Here is a 14163-nt window from a genome sequence, read left to right on the forward strand (position 1 = left end):
GGGCACCTATGACGAAAATCAACTTTTGAAAGCTGTTTGGACAGAACTGTGTGTAGGTATAATGTGTCCACTGTCACAATGGAGTGATAGAACCAAGTCAAAAATAACTCTCTTTTTTATTTACTAACGTTAAAATAGGATTCAAATACCTGAAATTTTAAGACCCACCACGATGTGACTTATGCTGCGTTCACACCCGACACGGTACGCTGAAACACTAATATTTTCTTCATAAAATCCATATTAGCCATTTAGCAACAAAGCTAGAGTCACGTGATTTAAACGTGATTTATCCATGTGTTCCGCTTCTGGTGTGAACGCAGCATTAGGATTGCAGTATTCTCTGCCCAACGAATTGATTGACTGCCCCATATGAACATGTCTTCATAGTCGCGTGTATAAGCATATCCAAGACATGACTTGCAAAGGAACTGGGATTAAAAGATCTGTTCAACTCTCTATGATCAGCTGCACCTCAGGAATGAGTTTTAAGTTTAAAATGTTTTTTAAAAAGTGCTGTTTGTAATAAAGAAAACACTATGTAATTCATCACCAGATACACATAGGGCTCTATTTTAATGCTCCAGTGTCAAAGTCTGAAGCATTGACGCCTCAATCATACGAGGCTTCAGTGTCAAAGTCAGCAATCTGCTACTGTCTGAGCTGATGTATTTGCAAACAGTGATCTGATTGGCTAGGTAGCAAGGTAAAACACTTAGGCTGTGTCTGAAACCGCATACTTCCATACTATATAGTACGCCTAAATCCGTATGCGAGCCAAGTAGTATGTCTGAATTCATAGAATTCGAAAATCAGTATGCGAGAAGTACCCGGATGACTTATTACTTCCAGCGAGATTCTGAAGTGTGCATCCATGAGATAATTCATAAATAGGAGTGAAGCAATGCAACTGATGCAGGTAGGACACATGACCATAACAAAACGGCAGATGTAGTACGTCCGAATTCCATTCATACTTCCCACATTCATACTGTATAGAACGTACTTTCCTATTGGCCGAGTAGTACATTTAAATTCAAATGCAGTACCTATCGAGTAGTAGGCGGTTTGGGACGCAGCCTCAGCTTTTTCAGCACAGAGTTCATGCTAGCAGTTAGCGTTAGCTGCTAGCTCGGTTAGGTGTGGGTTTGTTTACGCTAGTCTGTGATTACGCTTGCTTTGAATTTTAGCTGGAAGCTCTGTTTTGCTTTTGCAGGCTGACCATTGCAAAGACCACGCATGCACGACATGAATGGGGTTGCAAGGAGCGGTGTCAAATAGAATTTAGCAAAAATTCATCCATAAATTGGCATGCGCATCACAGACTGGGGTGTTACCTGAACTTTTTTACAAATACATAAAACAAATACTCAGTTATGCTTTTAGCTATTATTTAAAACAGGGAGATAGCTTGTTGAATTGCCAATGGAACATGCACTGGCAATCAATTTATAGCCAGGGGCAGATTGGCCATCTGGCAATTCTGGCAAATGCCAGAAGAAGGGCCGAACCACTTTTTAAATGTGGACGGGTGAGTAAAAAAAAAAAAATAAAATAAAATAAAATAAATAAATATATATATATATATATATATATATATATATATATATATATATATATATATATATATATATATATATATTTTTTTTTTTTTTAATATAATTTTTTTTTAATATAGAATTATGTATTGTTTTTACATGGAGGCAGCTTTTATCTCTTGCAACATGTGAATATAATGATGATGATGATGATGATGATAATAATGATAATAGTAATAATAATAATAATAATAAATGTTAAGCATTTGGCTCAATCGGTGATGGCCGGCTAGTATTGAGATGGGCCGACCCATCAGAGGTTACACGTTGGTGGACGTAATCAATATCTGGCAAGAATAGGCTTGTTTGAGATCCGCCTCACCTTGACTGCATTGTAGACGAGAGCCGGCGACTGCAGTAAGAGGGAGAAAAAAATACATCAGAACAGAAGTCGGACACTGCCCGAATCTTGCTGTTTTGCTGCCTGGAAATGTCACCAGTGGCAGAGATCGTGGTCACGTTTGTTTTATTTTTTTTATCACAGATGAATCACAGATGACCCCAGGAAAAAAATAGTATGGTAACTTATAGTAAATTTGATAGTGTTTTTGAAGATTTTTTTTCAGTATTGAGTTATGTGTATTGTTGTGATACCATAGCAACTATAGAATTTAAATAGGCTTTTTTATAATAGGAATCAAAACACTACAGTATTCCTATAAATTACTATAGTATTTTTTATGTGAGAATGGATGCAACTGAAATATCGTTGTTTTTCAAAAAGATGGTCACAATCACAAAAGATGAACCACAGGTTTTAAGAAATCTAACTTGGCAAAAACTATAAATTAAGTAGCTATAGCGAGATGTTTTTGAGTGACAGGTCATGACAAATGTTTGTTTATTTGTTTTGCTTGGGACTATTCTTGTCCCTAGAATTTGGCATTTTATTGAACAAGTGGTCCATTTCTATTGTAATTTCACACTTTCTATAGAAGACATTAGAAGCTATAAAGGGACAGCACACGGACTCTACAAGATTCACAGATTATTTTTTATTTAGTTTTTACTTTATGTATACATTTTTTATAAACGGGTTGTTTTTGTTCCAGTCACATACATAAATGTTTAAATATCTATTACATATGGTACTGCTTATAATATTTTACCATCTGTACACCAATATAAGTAGTGAATGTGCATGTCCATGGGTGGGGCTGTGTTGGTGTGGTATTGTGGGCTGGTGTGGCTACAGTGCCAGGGCTGAATTTTTGTCCCATTCCACCCCAGCTATTCACCTTATTCTCCGCCGACGAGCGGGCGCAGCCATTTGAATCTTTTTGGCTCGAAACTTCCAGTCTCATTCACTTCCATTCATTTTTAGACATTAAAAACGGTTTGTTTCGCTGTTTTATGTTGCAAACTGATATTTTCTTATTATATTATTCTACTTGGCAGGGGCGCAACTGCACATTTACTCAGATGTATGCGAGTTCAAGTTTTGCGCCCCCCCCCCTCCCCCTCCCCCTCCCATATTAATTTCCTCATCAACATGTCGAAGTTCTGAACGCAACTGAAATAGTATGAAGTAGTAAAAGTATAATTACATTAAGCATGCTAAGTCACAAAGAATTACATCTCATCCCTTCCCAAATTTCTTCTTAATTCCATTTTCCTCACCAAATGATTATAGCACCTTGACATGTCTTGTTTTTGTTCTTTTTGTACATTTGTCAAAACAAAATGATAAATATGGGAGTCATAAAGAGCAAAAGAACTTAAAAATGCAATAACTTGCATATAAAATGCATATTCACATGCATATGTGAAAGGTGTAAGGTCTGTCTTCGCATGAACAATAAACTGCTATCACACCTTTTACAAAGTGAAATAAAAAAGACTGTACAATGTTTAGTTAAAAAAATAGAGACAAACTGCCTGAAATGTTTTATTTGATCAAAATGTTTTAGGCAAACTTTTTGGGAACTAAATTGAACTAGTTTTAAGCAAAGAAAGTTACCAAAATGCCTGATGTATCAATATGATACATAATAAATTTAGAAAAAACATGTATATGGTATAAAAATGGATCTTGATGGGATTAATAAACATGACAGTTCCAAAAAATGCGAATATTCTGACTATTTGTTCGTGTCAGTTTTAACAGGGTTAAGAAGTTATAATTATAATTAAATTATAATTAGGAATCTAAAATTTATATAGGGGAATTTTTTAATCCAAGTATTATTTTCTATTTTGTCTAAAATATATTCAGTAGGCCCACACGGAGTCTACATGCGCAGACATCTGCAGTTTTCTACAGATTTTTAGCCCATCATTGAGTCTATGTATTTACTTGTGTAAATTTGTGTACATTTATATTTACTCAGTATTTAAATTAATTTCACTAATATTATTGTGATATAATAATAGTAATATTAAAATGTTCATATGATTTATTTACAATACAGTTGGTAAAGTAGTATTTTCTGCCTGTAATTCTTAGCAGAAATAGCAAAAAATGTTTGCAGATTCTGTCTGGCCCTAATATTTAGGGTTGTAGCCTACTTTTAAACATACATTTTGTGTAATCCCTTTTATTTTTGCAAAATAATTAATTAGTAATAATAAAGAAAAATTTTCAGATTACTCATACCTTTTGAGCTCAACTGTAAGTATGATTTGACAGTTTATTTTGATAAAACTTTTACATGAACTTTACACACGGATGTGTGACTGCATGTTATTGTTTTCAATTATTATGAATTAAAATGTGTGTGCCAACGTATGCAATTCATACCTATAAACCCTCTCGTTTTTGCCATATTAATTCTACCATATTTTATCATTCTATCCGCTCTTCCGTGTGTGTATTTTCCCGTATTTCTTCTGCCTTTGTAATGTTTCTATGAAAAGTGAAAGTAGCAGCTGCACAGAGCCGATCTCAAATGTGATGCAAGAACTGTTTAAGAAAAATAAGCTTTCACATTATTTTGGATTAACAGCACGTTAAAATTAATGTAAAAACGGCAGCGTTCACGTCCTTTCTAGTAAAGCTTTGTGCGTCTATTGCCGACCTTATGCAGCCCCTGAATCCATATAACGGTACTGAGTGACGGACGCGCTCCATAGTGATAAAGACGGCTTCTATACACGCGATTTGAAGATGAATGAAAGCGCATACTTTAAGATTCAGGTGTGTAAATAGACAAATACACAATAATATGTAAACATGTTTTATTTGAAACACAAGTAATATTATCTTAAATTAGCATAAACAAAACAAATGTTTTCATTGCATTCTTAAAGTCAGATTCACACCTCTGTTATCAAACAAAACAGAGGATCAAACTAAATTCATTTTTGCTCTTTTGTAAATAACTATAGTAGGCTAACTGTAATCAATATTTAAATGCAGTAAATAAAAAATGTTCTCTTTTGAAGTTGACGGTCCATAAATCTACTACTATCAAAAGCGTTTACCATAAAGTTAACTTTACACCAGCTCATCATGGCTTTAGCCTATAGAATTATAGTGTTTTTCGCATACTATACAGGATGCAAATATGCGATTTCGGACGCAGTTAGGTGTGGCCGTGCGTCACTGCTCCCTGCCTGGACAAAACCACCTCGCCTGCATTTATTTTAAGTAAAAGCCCATGCATGCAGTGACTGAGTGGCGATAATGAATAATTAATGATATGGCTGCCCGTCGCTCCCAAAAACATTAGAAGTTGATTAAACGTATGGTAATAATAGTGTGGGTTAAGCTTACCAATCCCTTATTATCCAATTTGTCATGGCAGTTTTCATTTTAAGGCATTGTTTGTTCTCTTTTTGTTTTCTATTTCGCGCTCCACGTCTCTTTACTTTTCTCTCCATTTTGAACATGTGACTGTAACCGAGGAACGGATCAATCAAATGGTCAAAGAAGAGGGAGGGGTGGTATAATTTTTTTATTCAATAAAATACAATTTTATATTTATATAAAATGCAGGATAAATATTTTTAATCAAAATATGTATTTATATGTATAAAAAATTTATAATTATAAGAAAAAATTTAAAAATAGTTTTGGCACAATGGCGCCCCCCCATGTGTGGCGCCCCTATGCGCCGCATATACTGCATACCCCCTTTTTGCGCCACTGCTACTTGGTCTGTACAGTCAGGCAAACATTTGTTTGTAGAGCAAATAGTTTGACTGTTTTCTGTCAATTATTATTCCTAGTTATTTCTCCTATAGGCGACTGAGTCGGAAGTTTTAAAACAATCGCGAAACAGGCGCACCTCCGCATTTTAGAATAAGGTCAATAGCTATATAGATGGAACACAGTTTGTTTAGAAACTGAGGGACAAGCTCAGTCCTTGCCTTATAGAAATATGAGATCTCAAAATCAGCATTTATTTGGTCATAAATCTTATTATATAATGTTAAATCTTACCTGGTTGAAATCATAATAGACTATGGGGTGAATTGTAGTTTTACACTCCTCTTTGAAACTGAAGACATATAAAGAAAAGTAAGAAAAAAGACAACTATCCTCATCTCCCACTATTCCACACTTTTGGCAATGCGAAAAGCAAGACCTCTTGCTTTGACTCAATAACCTTAAACATCTAGCAGATATGTCAACAGTCTCAAGTTCAGATAAATATGTGCCAGGCCAAATACAAAGACCATAATTATAACCTTTATTTTTAAACACACCCTAAATGTAGTCTTGGATTTTTGAAATAGAAAAATAATTAGAGAACACATTATGTTTTATATTGTAACTGATTCATTCAATTAAGTTGATGCTTGTATCTGTAGCACTTTTTTACAATCTAGACTGTGCCAAAGCAGACAAAGAAGAGAGACTAAAAAGCCATAACAATATTTCAGATTGTTGGCCATTCCAGCATCATGCAGTTTATTTTAATATGCCTGTTAACGTAATAATTCAATATGCCACAACGATAAATAACATTAACATTTCTGATACTTATGAAATTCATATAAAGTATCAAAGGCATGACATTATGAAGCTTGGATTGTTTTCCCAAAGCTACAGTATTACCACATTTACTTTCTTTTACAGCTAAACTAGTTTGTGTAATCTACTTGGTTAAATTTCTGAGGCAAATATTTTTCTTCCGAATATCTGACAGACTTAACCCATAAACAAGTGGATTGAGGATGGGTGGTATTAAAAGAAACTCCAGTGATATAAAAACTGACAACCCCACAGAAATGTTAAGATTGACAACTCGACTCAAAGTAATCTCAGATATGACAGAAACTGAGAAATTTAAAAGCACCACTATGTGTGGAACACACGTTTGAAAAGATTTTCTTTTGAACTGCGGTGAACTTCTTCGACAAATGATTAGGATTTTCACATAAGAATATATAATTAAACTTAAAGGAATGATTACAGTTGTTGCCAGCACATACAAGCCTATAATGTTAACAATAATGCTATTTACACAAGAGAGCTTGGCAATTTCATAGTTGTGGCAGAAAACTTTCCATAGTTTGTTGCCACACAATTTCAGCCCTGCAGTAAAAATAGCAGCAATAACACCAATACAAAGCACTGAATATGCCCAGTTTGAAAGATATAAAACAGTCAGAAACCTCTTTGTAATTATGTTGTGGTATTGTAGAGGCTTACTAATTGCAACAAATCTGTCAAACGCCATTAGCATTAAGATTGTATTCTCATTTGTTATGTATGTATAAATGACAAAAGATTGTAAGAAGCATGCTTCACGAGAGATTGAGTGCATATCAGACAGCAAGTCTATCAGAACTCTTGGAAAAAAGCCAGCTGTTCCATACACAGAGTTAACAGACAAGCAGGAAATCAGAATGTACATAGGCTGGTGTAATGTGCGGTTCCAAAATATAGTAATAATAATGACAGCATTGAATAATATAATAACACAGTACAGAATCAGTCCTGAAGTGAACAAAGCATATCTTATATACCCGAGATTTTCAAAAAACATGAAGTAAAAGTATGTTCCATTATCCATTTTCACACAAGCAAATGATAACTTCTTTGATCTGAGGACGAGAGCAGACACCTTAAAGATCAATACTTCAGCTTAAATATGATCTTTTAAGCTTTAGTTCATATTTTTAAAATTCCTGTTGTCTTAAAGCAGTATTATCACATTATTATGCTTGTATCCATGCAGTTAAAATAATCATCACTGCATTATCAAAAAATCTGAAGGAAGTTGCAGTAGCACTTCTGTTACCGAAGAACTCACACCTATGCATACTAGCATTTTTATAGTATCTAACTTGTCTCAGGAGGCCCCTTTCACTTATTTTGCATAAACTCAAAATGATCATTTGGGAAACATATCTAGCAACTGCAGTACAGTAAATCACAACTGACATTTGTGATTTAAGCAAATATTTTGTGTGTTGGTGGAGTGGCTGATGTTCTGAAGAAAGACTAGTTCACAAATTGATGGCCATTGTGGAGAATGATTAAAACAATCATTAGATTGTATTATACTGACATTAAAGTAACAGTTTTGTTTAGGCTAGTATACTGGCTAGTATATTAAAATCGGCACGTAAACCTATGTTTGGATTTATACTGTATAAGATTTTTCTTTTCTTTTCTTACTGCATTTACAATAAATGTTTATATATAAATTGATATTATTGTTTGAGTCACATCATTTTCTGTATTGTATGTTGCCAGCCTGATTAAGGCCAGGCAGATAGACGGATATCTGGCCTGCAACATATCTGGCCCAAATACCAAGCCAGATGTCAGCAAGATTTGTCTGATAGTGTCTGTGCCAGATTTGGGCCACATAAGGCCATCATTTTTTAACAGGGAGTGGGCCTGATCTAAATGTATGTTTCAGTTTCTAGTGTATGTGCACTGATTTTTGCCAGAGGACCCAGGTGTATAGTGAGCGGGAACATATACCAGGTTTTGGTATCTGAGTAATGTAATTTGGATTTTACACTCGCAATATCAGATTCCAAATAAAAAATTCAATGTATTTCGTTATGTTTAGATTCTGGACTTTGAACCATGTTGAACATTGGGAAGTAATTAATGCATTAGTAAAAATAAAGTGTACAGTGTGTCTGGAATGTATTCATAATTCTTCTTTTTTTTTACAGACTTCTTAATCCAAAAACATTACAGAAATTATTTTTTCTCAAATTTCGTGGCGCAGTAGGTAGTGCTGTCGCCTCACAGCAAGAAGGTCGCTGGTTCAAGCCTCAGCTGGGTCAGTTGGCATTTCTGTGTGGAGTTTGCATGTTCTTCCAGTGTTGGCGTGGGTTTCCTCTGGGTGCTTCGGTTTCCCACACAGTCCAAAGACATGAGCTATAGATGAATTGGGCAAGCTAAATTGTTCGTAGTGTATGTCCTGGGGCTTCATGTATGAAGATTTGTGTTGAAATCATACTAAAACATTTGATTCGGCGTACGCAGTGTTTCATACATCTGAATTTTTTACTGTGTATGCACATTTACAGCTTTGTGTGTACGCAGTAAAAAATTCAGATTTATGAAACACTGCGTACGCCGAATCACAAGCATATTCTCTTTGTACATCCGAATGAACGTGAAACTGAGCACACGTGCACGAACGCAGAACCCCTCCCGGCCTCCTCCCCCGTATGAGTATGCTAATGACTCTACTTTGGCAAAGAACCCAACGAAAAAGCAATGGCAAAAGCAAGCAAGAAGAGAAACTTTGAACAGAATGTGAATTGGAGGTGCTGCTTTCGGAGGTAGACCGGAGAAAAGCGGTGTTATTTGCAAGTTTGTCCTCCGGAATTAATAACAAAAGAAAAAAATAGAGTGGGAGAGTTTAGCTGATGCGGTTAATGCAGTGGGGTCTGAACATCGCACTGAGTGGATTAAAAAAGAAATAGTGTGATGGAAAGGTATAAAATTTTGTGGTGTCTTTAACAGCGTAAGTGGCGTAGCTCATAATACTCATGGCAACATGTTGTGACATGTTCGAGAATGAACTCGATGCAAATCCAGCGTCTGATGAACTCATTCTTCTTTTTTCCCTCACTACATATCAGATTTTGCGCACTCTTTATCTTGAGAAAGACAAGTAGGAATCATTAATAAGTCTGTGCAATATATTTTATTTGCACATTTATTGAATGGAAATGTTTCTGATTCAAGTATGCATATGCGTCTTCAGATGGCACCTTTATAGCAATGTGCGTGCAGTAGATCGCTCCGATTAAATTGGTCAAACCGGCGACCGCTGCAAATTGCGCTTTAATGTTTGGCTGGTCAACTGCATGGTATGGAAACCTTATATACCTGCTAGACATGCGGATGAACCCATCTCATACAGCTGCCATTACATGACTCAAAGACACTTTGTAGTGAGCAACTTAACACAACTGCCTCTAGGTGTCGCCAATGGAAATAAAACAGACACACTCAAGAAATCATTGTCATTTTGGCTATTCAAATGTAAAATTAATGTAAACGCAAGACAAAAACTATTTAAATTTTAAATATAATTGTTTATTAGAATTAAAATTCAAAATATAATTGTTTAATAGAATTTTTGTTTAACTTGTAACACAGATTTCTTCATGTAAACAACATACCCACAATAAACCATCAAGATGCTGGCTTGACAGCCATATTTATTAAAGGAATTAAAACACAGGCATGTTAATGACATTTAAATTTCAAAACAACCAATGCCAATAAAGAAAACATTGATTTCCATGTTGGATTCTAAGTGGACTGCAAAAAAATGGCAAAATACAGGAATTACATATGGAAAATTAAAAATTATAATAATAATAAACTATAGAATACAGATTCAACATGCATGATCACGTTCATCAAATTTGCTTAAACTAAGCGTCCTAAAGTATTACTGTATTTCACAAGGATTCTGACACAACAACGCAAAGCATACGCTTTCGTTGCGTTTATTAAGGAAACACACTAAACTTGGAGGGCTCATGCTGAAAGGCAGAGTAATGCCCTGTCTTTGACAGCTCGCGACTTCACCAGAGACTTTCTGAGTACATTCATAAAAAGACAATATAAACAAAATACACTATAAGACAAATACTCCGATTTTTAATATGATTAAGATTATACTTCTACCGTGTTGCCTAAGCAGTGATTTTATTACCTTAAAGGAACACGAGTCACGAAATGCGGAGGATTTTCTTTCTGTTCGCCATGCGGTATCAACTTACAACAGAAGTCGAAAGTTAAAAATGAAACACCCGAAATTGCATGAAACTCTGGATAACCTGTGATGCAACTAATTGTTTTATACTGAAACTTGCCTTCAAAAAGTGCTTCCTTGGTCTTATCCACATTCCTTGCATGTTAAACACACGTCCACCACAACAGGAAGTAAAAAAAAAACCTGCAACTGCGTTAATTGCGTCAATTTTTTTAACGAGTTAAATGTTTAAAATTAATCACATTCGTTTACACGTTAATTTTGACAACGCTAATAATATATATATATATATATATATATATATATATATATATATATATATATATATATATATATATATATATATATATATTTATTTTTTTCTCCAATTTCTGTTTAACCGAGATATTTTTTCAACACATTTCTGACCATAATAGTTTTAATAACTCATCTCTAATAACTGATTTCTTTTATCTTTCCCATGATGACAGTAAATATTATTTCAGTAGATATTTTTCAAGACACTTCTATACAGCTTAAAGTGACATTTAAAGGCTTTAATAGGTTAATTAGGTTAACTAGACAGGTTAGAGTAATTAGGCAAGTTATTGTATGATGGTGGGTTGTTCTGGAGACTATTAAAAAAATATAGCTTAAAGAGGCTAATAATTTTAATGGTTTATAAAAAAAATTAAATTTATATTATATTATTCTGGTCTAAATAAAACAAACAAGACTTTCTCCAAAAGAAAAAATATTATCAGACATACTGTGAAAATTTCCTTGCTCTGTTAAACATCATTTGGGAAATATTTAAAAAACAAAAACAAAATTAAAAGTGGGCGAATATTTCTGACTTCAACTGTATACACAAACTGCTTGGGAGCAAAGTCAACAAATCATTTTTATTGACAACGGTTTTTACAAATTATCAGTTTCATTTTAGAGTACAGGGAGACATGTTAACCACACAGATATGAGAAACTGTCTGTTTTACAATATTGAGTGTTAAGTTGATATAACAAAGAGCTACATTAAACGATGGCATGCAATTTCAATCTAGATTTCTCTAAACCAAAAGCCCCTATTCTGTGAGATTTAAAAGTACAACAGTAATATATTAATAATATAAAGTTATTGTCACACTTTATTTCAAGGTCAAATTATCACTATTGACAAGCCGATAACCAAGACTTAACTAATACTACTAATTGTCTGCTTATTAATAAGGTAATAGTAAAGTAGTGTTTGGGTTTAGTTATAGGATAGGATTAGCGATGTAGTATAATAATAGTACTAATGGATGGTCAATGCCTCCATGATATTAATGAAATAAGCCAGTAGATAAATAAACAAATGTGTAAGTTCTCTTACTCTTGCAATTACTATATCATATCAAATACAGTAATATGACATAATGTAACATGAAAGACATGACTTTTATGACAATGTGCAACATGTACTGCACCTAAAAAACAAACAAAAAAAGGTTTCAAAATTTCAATGGTTTTATAAGGCTGATCATTTTTTTGCGAATATCAGGCAGGTTAAAGGCGTAAATAAGGGGGTTGAGTACAGGTGGTATAATGAGAAACTCAAGTGAAAGAAAAACTGACAGACCTACAGGAATTTGTAAATTCACAACCCGACTCAAAGTGATATCAGACGTAATAGCAATTGTGAAATTCAAAAGGATCACTATGTGTGGAATACAGGTTTGAAAAGCTTTGCCTTTGAACTGTGCTGAGCTTCTCTGACAAATTATAAGAATTTTCACATAGGATAGTAATATTGAAATTATTGGGATGACAGAAGTTGTTATTAATGTAAACAAGCCAAAAGCATTATTGATTACAATGTTGTCACAAGAAAGCTTGACTATTTCATATGTATGGCAGTATAGCTTAAATAGTTTGTTACCACACATTTTTAGATTAGTAGTTAAAAGTGAACCAACACCAATCAAAGTCATTGGAACAGTCAGATTTGTAACTATTAAACAAGCAAGAAACCTTGGTCTAACTATGCTGTGGTAATGTAAAGGTTTACAAATTGCAACATATCTGTCAAACGCCATTAACATTAATATTGAGAACTCATTTGCTGCATATGTGAAAATGACAAAACACTGGAAAATGCATGCTTCACGAGAGATTGAGTGTGTTTCAGACAGCAAGTCTGACAGAACTCTTGGGAAAAAGCCAGCTGTCCCAAATAAAGAGTTGATAGACAAGCATGAAATCAGAATGTACATAGGCTTGTGTAATGTCCTTTCCAGAAACACCGCAAGCATAATAAGGACATTAAATAATATTATAACAAAGTACAGAGTAAATCCCAAAATGAAGAGAGCATATCTTATGTACCCTAGATTTTCAAACCACATGAAGTTAAAATTGGTATTGTTTTCCATTTTCTTATGGCAACAACATTTTCCATCAATGACCTGAAGAAGAACATTTAGAAAAATAGGCAATTAACTATAGTGTCACAAATAAAAGAAAGCTATAAGGTTACATTTGTTACATCAGTGAATGCATTAGATATAACAGTGAACAATTTACACCATATAATCATTTTGGAGACATTTCTTATCACATTTCTACATAAAATAACAGTTGATGACAAAATAAGCATTACTTACAACATAAACATTACATCAGCAGACAACTTATACATTATTTTCAACATTACACATATTAAACGCACATTAAAAGAGTTAAATACCTTCTGTGATACGTGAACATTGTTTTTTTTTTTTTATTGCAAGGAAAAATCTGTGTTTGTACAGAACTGTGAGTCTCCAGAATCCTAGAGATTTTATAGCATCATAACATGTCTCAGGAGGTTCTCGTCTTTTGCATAAGACGCAGGCACCAATAAGATTTGATTTGCATTATATGACATTACATGATATTTTACATGTTTTAAAGTTCACAGGGCTTGTCAAATGTGAGGGAAAAAATCTAAGTTTATTGTTTGTACAACTTAACCTCTTGTGTGTGTTATCTCTTGTGCAAACCTCTTAGGAATAAAAATAATTGTTTAAACAGACAGTGAACCCAAAAACACACGAATGCAGCTAAAATGAATAAAAGTAAAAATTTGAAGAATTAAGACAAATTGCTGTATGTTAAAGATCATAGTTAAACATGCATTGTTTACATTTTTTGTCAAATGAAGAAAGGTTAGAACAAATTTTATGTTCATAAAAACAATGTTTCACCATATGTGGGTACAATAACAAATACAAATTAAAACTGCAAGCAGCGATGAAAGGGACCTCGCACCCGGGCTCACTGCCACCCGGTGGCCCTAAGATGACAGAGAAGAGCAAACAATATTAATTTAAGCCAATACATATAAAAAAACCTGAGAAAAATCACAGATTTATGCCAAACTTCCTCCTCAAGATTGGCATGTAAATGTCTTCA

General features: G+C 34.0%; 4 protein-coding genes across 5 annotated transcripts in view; 1 reads left to right on the forward strand and 3 right to left on the reverse strand.

Annotated features, from left to right (window-relative positions):
- The window catches only part of brwd1 (bromodomain and WD repeat domain containing 1), a 1114832-nt gene that overhangs the window by 405477 nt on the left and 695192 nt on the right, over window positions 1-14163 (reverse strand). The gene's annotated exons all lie outside the window — the stretch shown is intronic.
- Window positions 1-14163, forward strand: part of mxf (myxovirus (influenza virus) resistance F) — a 250491-nt gene that overhangs the window by 128678 nt on the left and 107650 nt on the right. The gene's annotated exons all lie outside the window — the stretch shown is intronic.
- On the reverse strand, window positions 6641-7561 carry or64f1 (odorant receptor, family 64, subfamily F, member 1). Its single transcript, NM_001128389.1, is given in 1 exon segment — window positions 6641-7561. A coding segment is annotated over 1 exon segment (921 nt).
- Window positions 11621-13511, reverse strand: or64c1 (odorant receptor, family 64, subfamily C, member 1). The gene is made up of 2 exons (XM_073924199.1): window positions 13457-13511; window positions 11621-13175 (listed from the first exon to the last, which is right to left on the reverse strand). The coding sequence occupies exon 2, from the start codon at window positions 13140-13142 to the stop codon at window positions 12222-12224; it is 921 nt and encodes a 306-aa protein (XP_073780300.1). The 5' UTR covers window positions 13143-13175; window positions 13457-13511; the 3' UTR covers window positions 11621-12221.

This window comes from Danio rerio, chromosome 15, assembly GCF_049306965.1.
Source record: "Danio rerio strain Tuebingen ecotype United States chromosome 15, GRCz12tu, whole genome shotgun sequence".
Taxonomy (NCBI): Eukaryota; Metazoa; Chordata; class Actinopteri; order Cypriniformes; family Danionidae; genus Danio; species Danio rerio.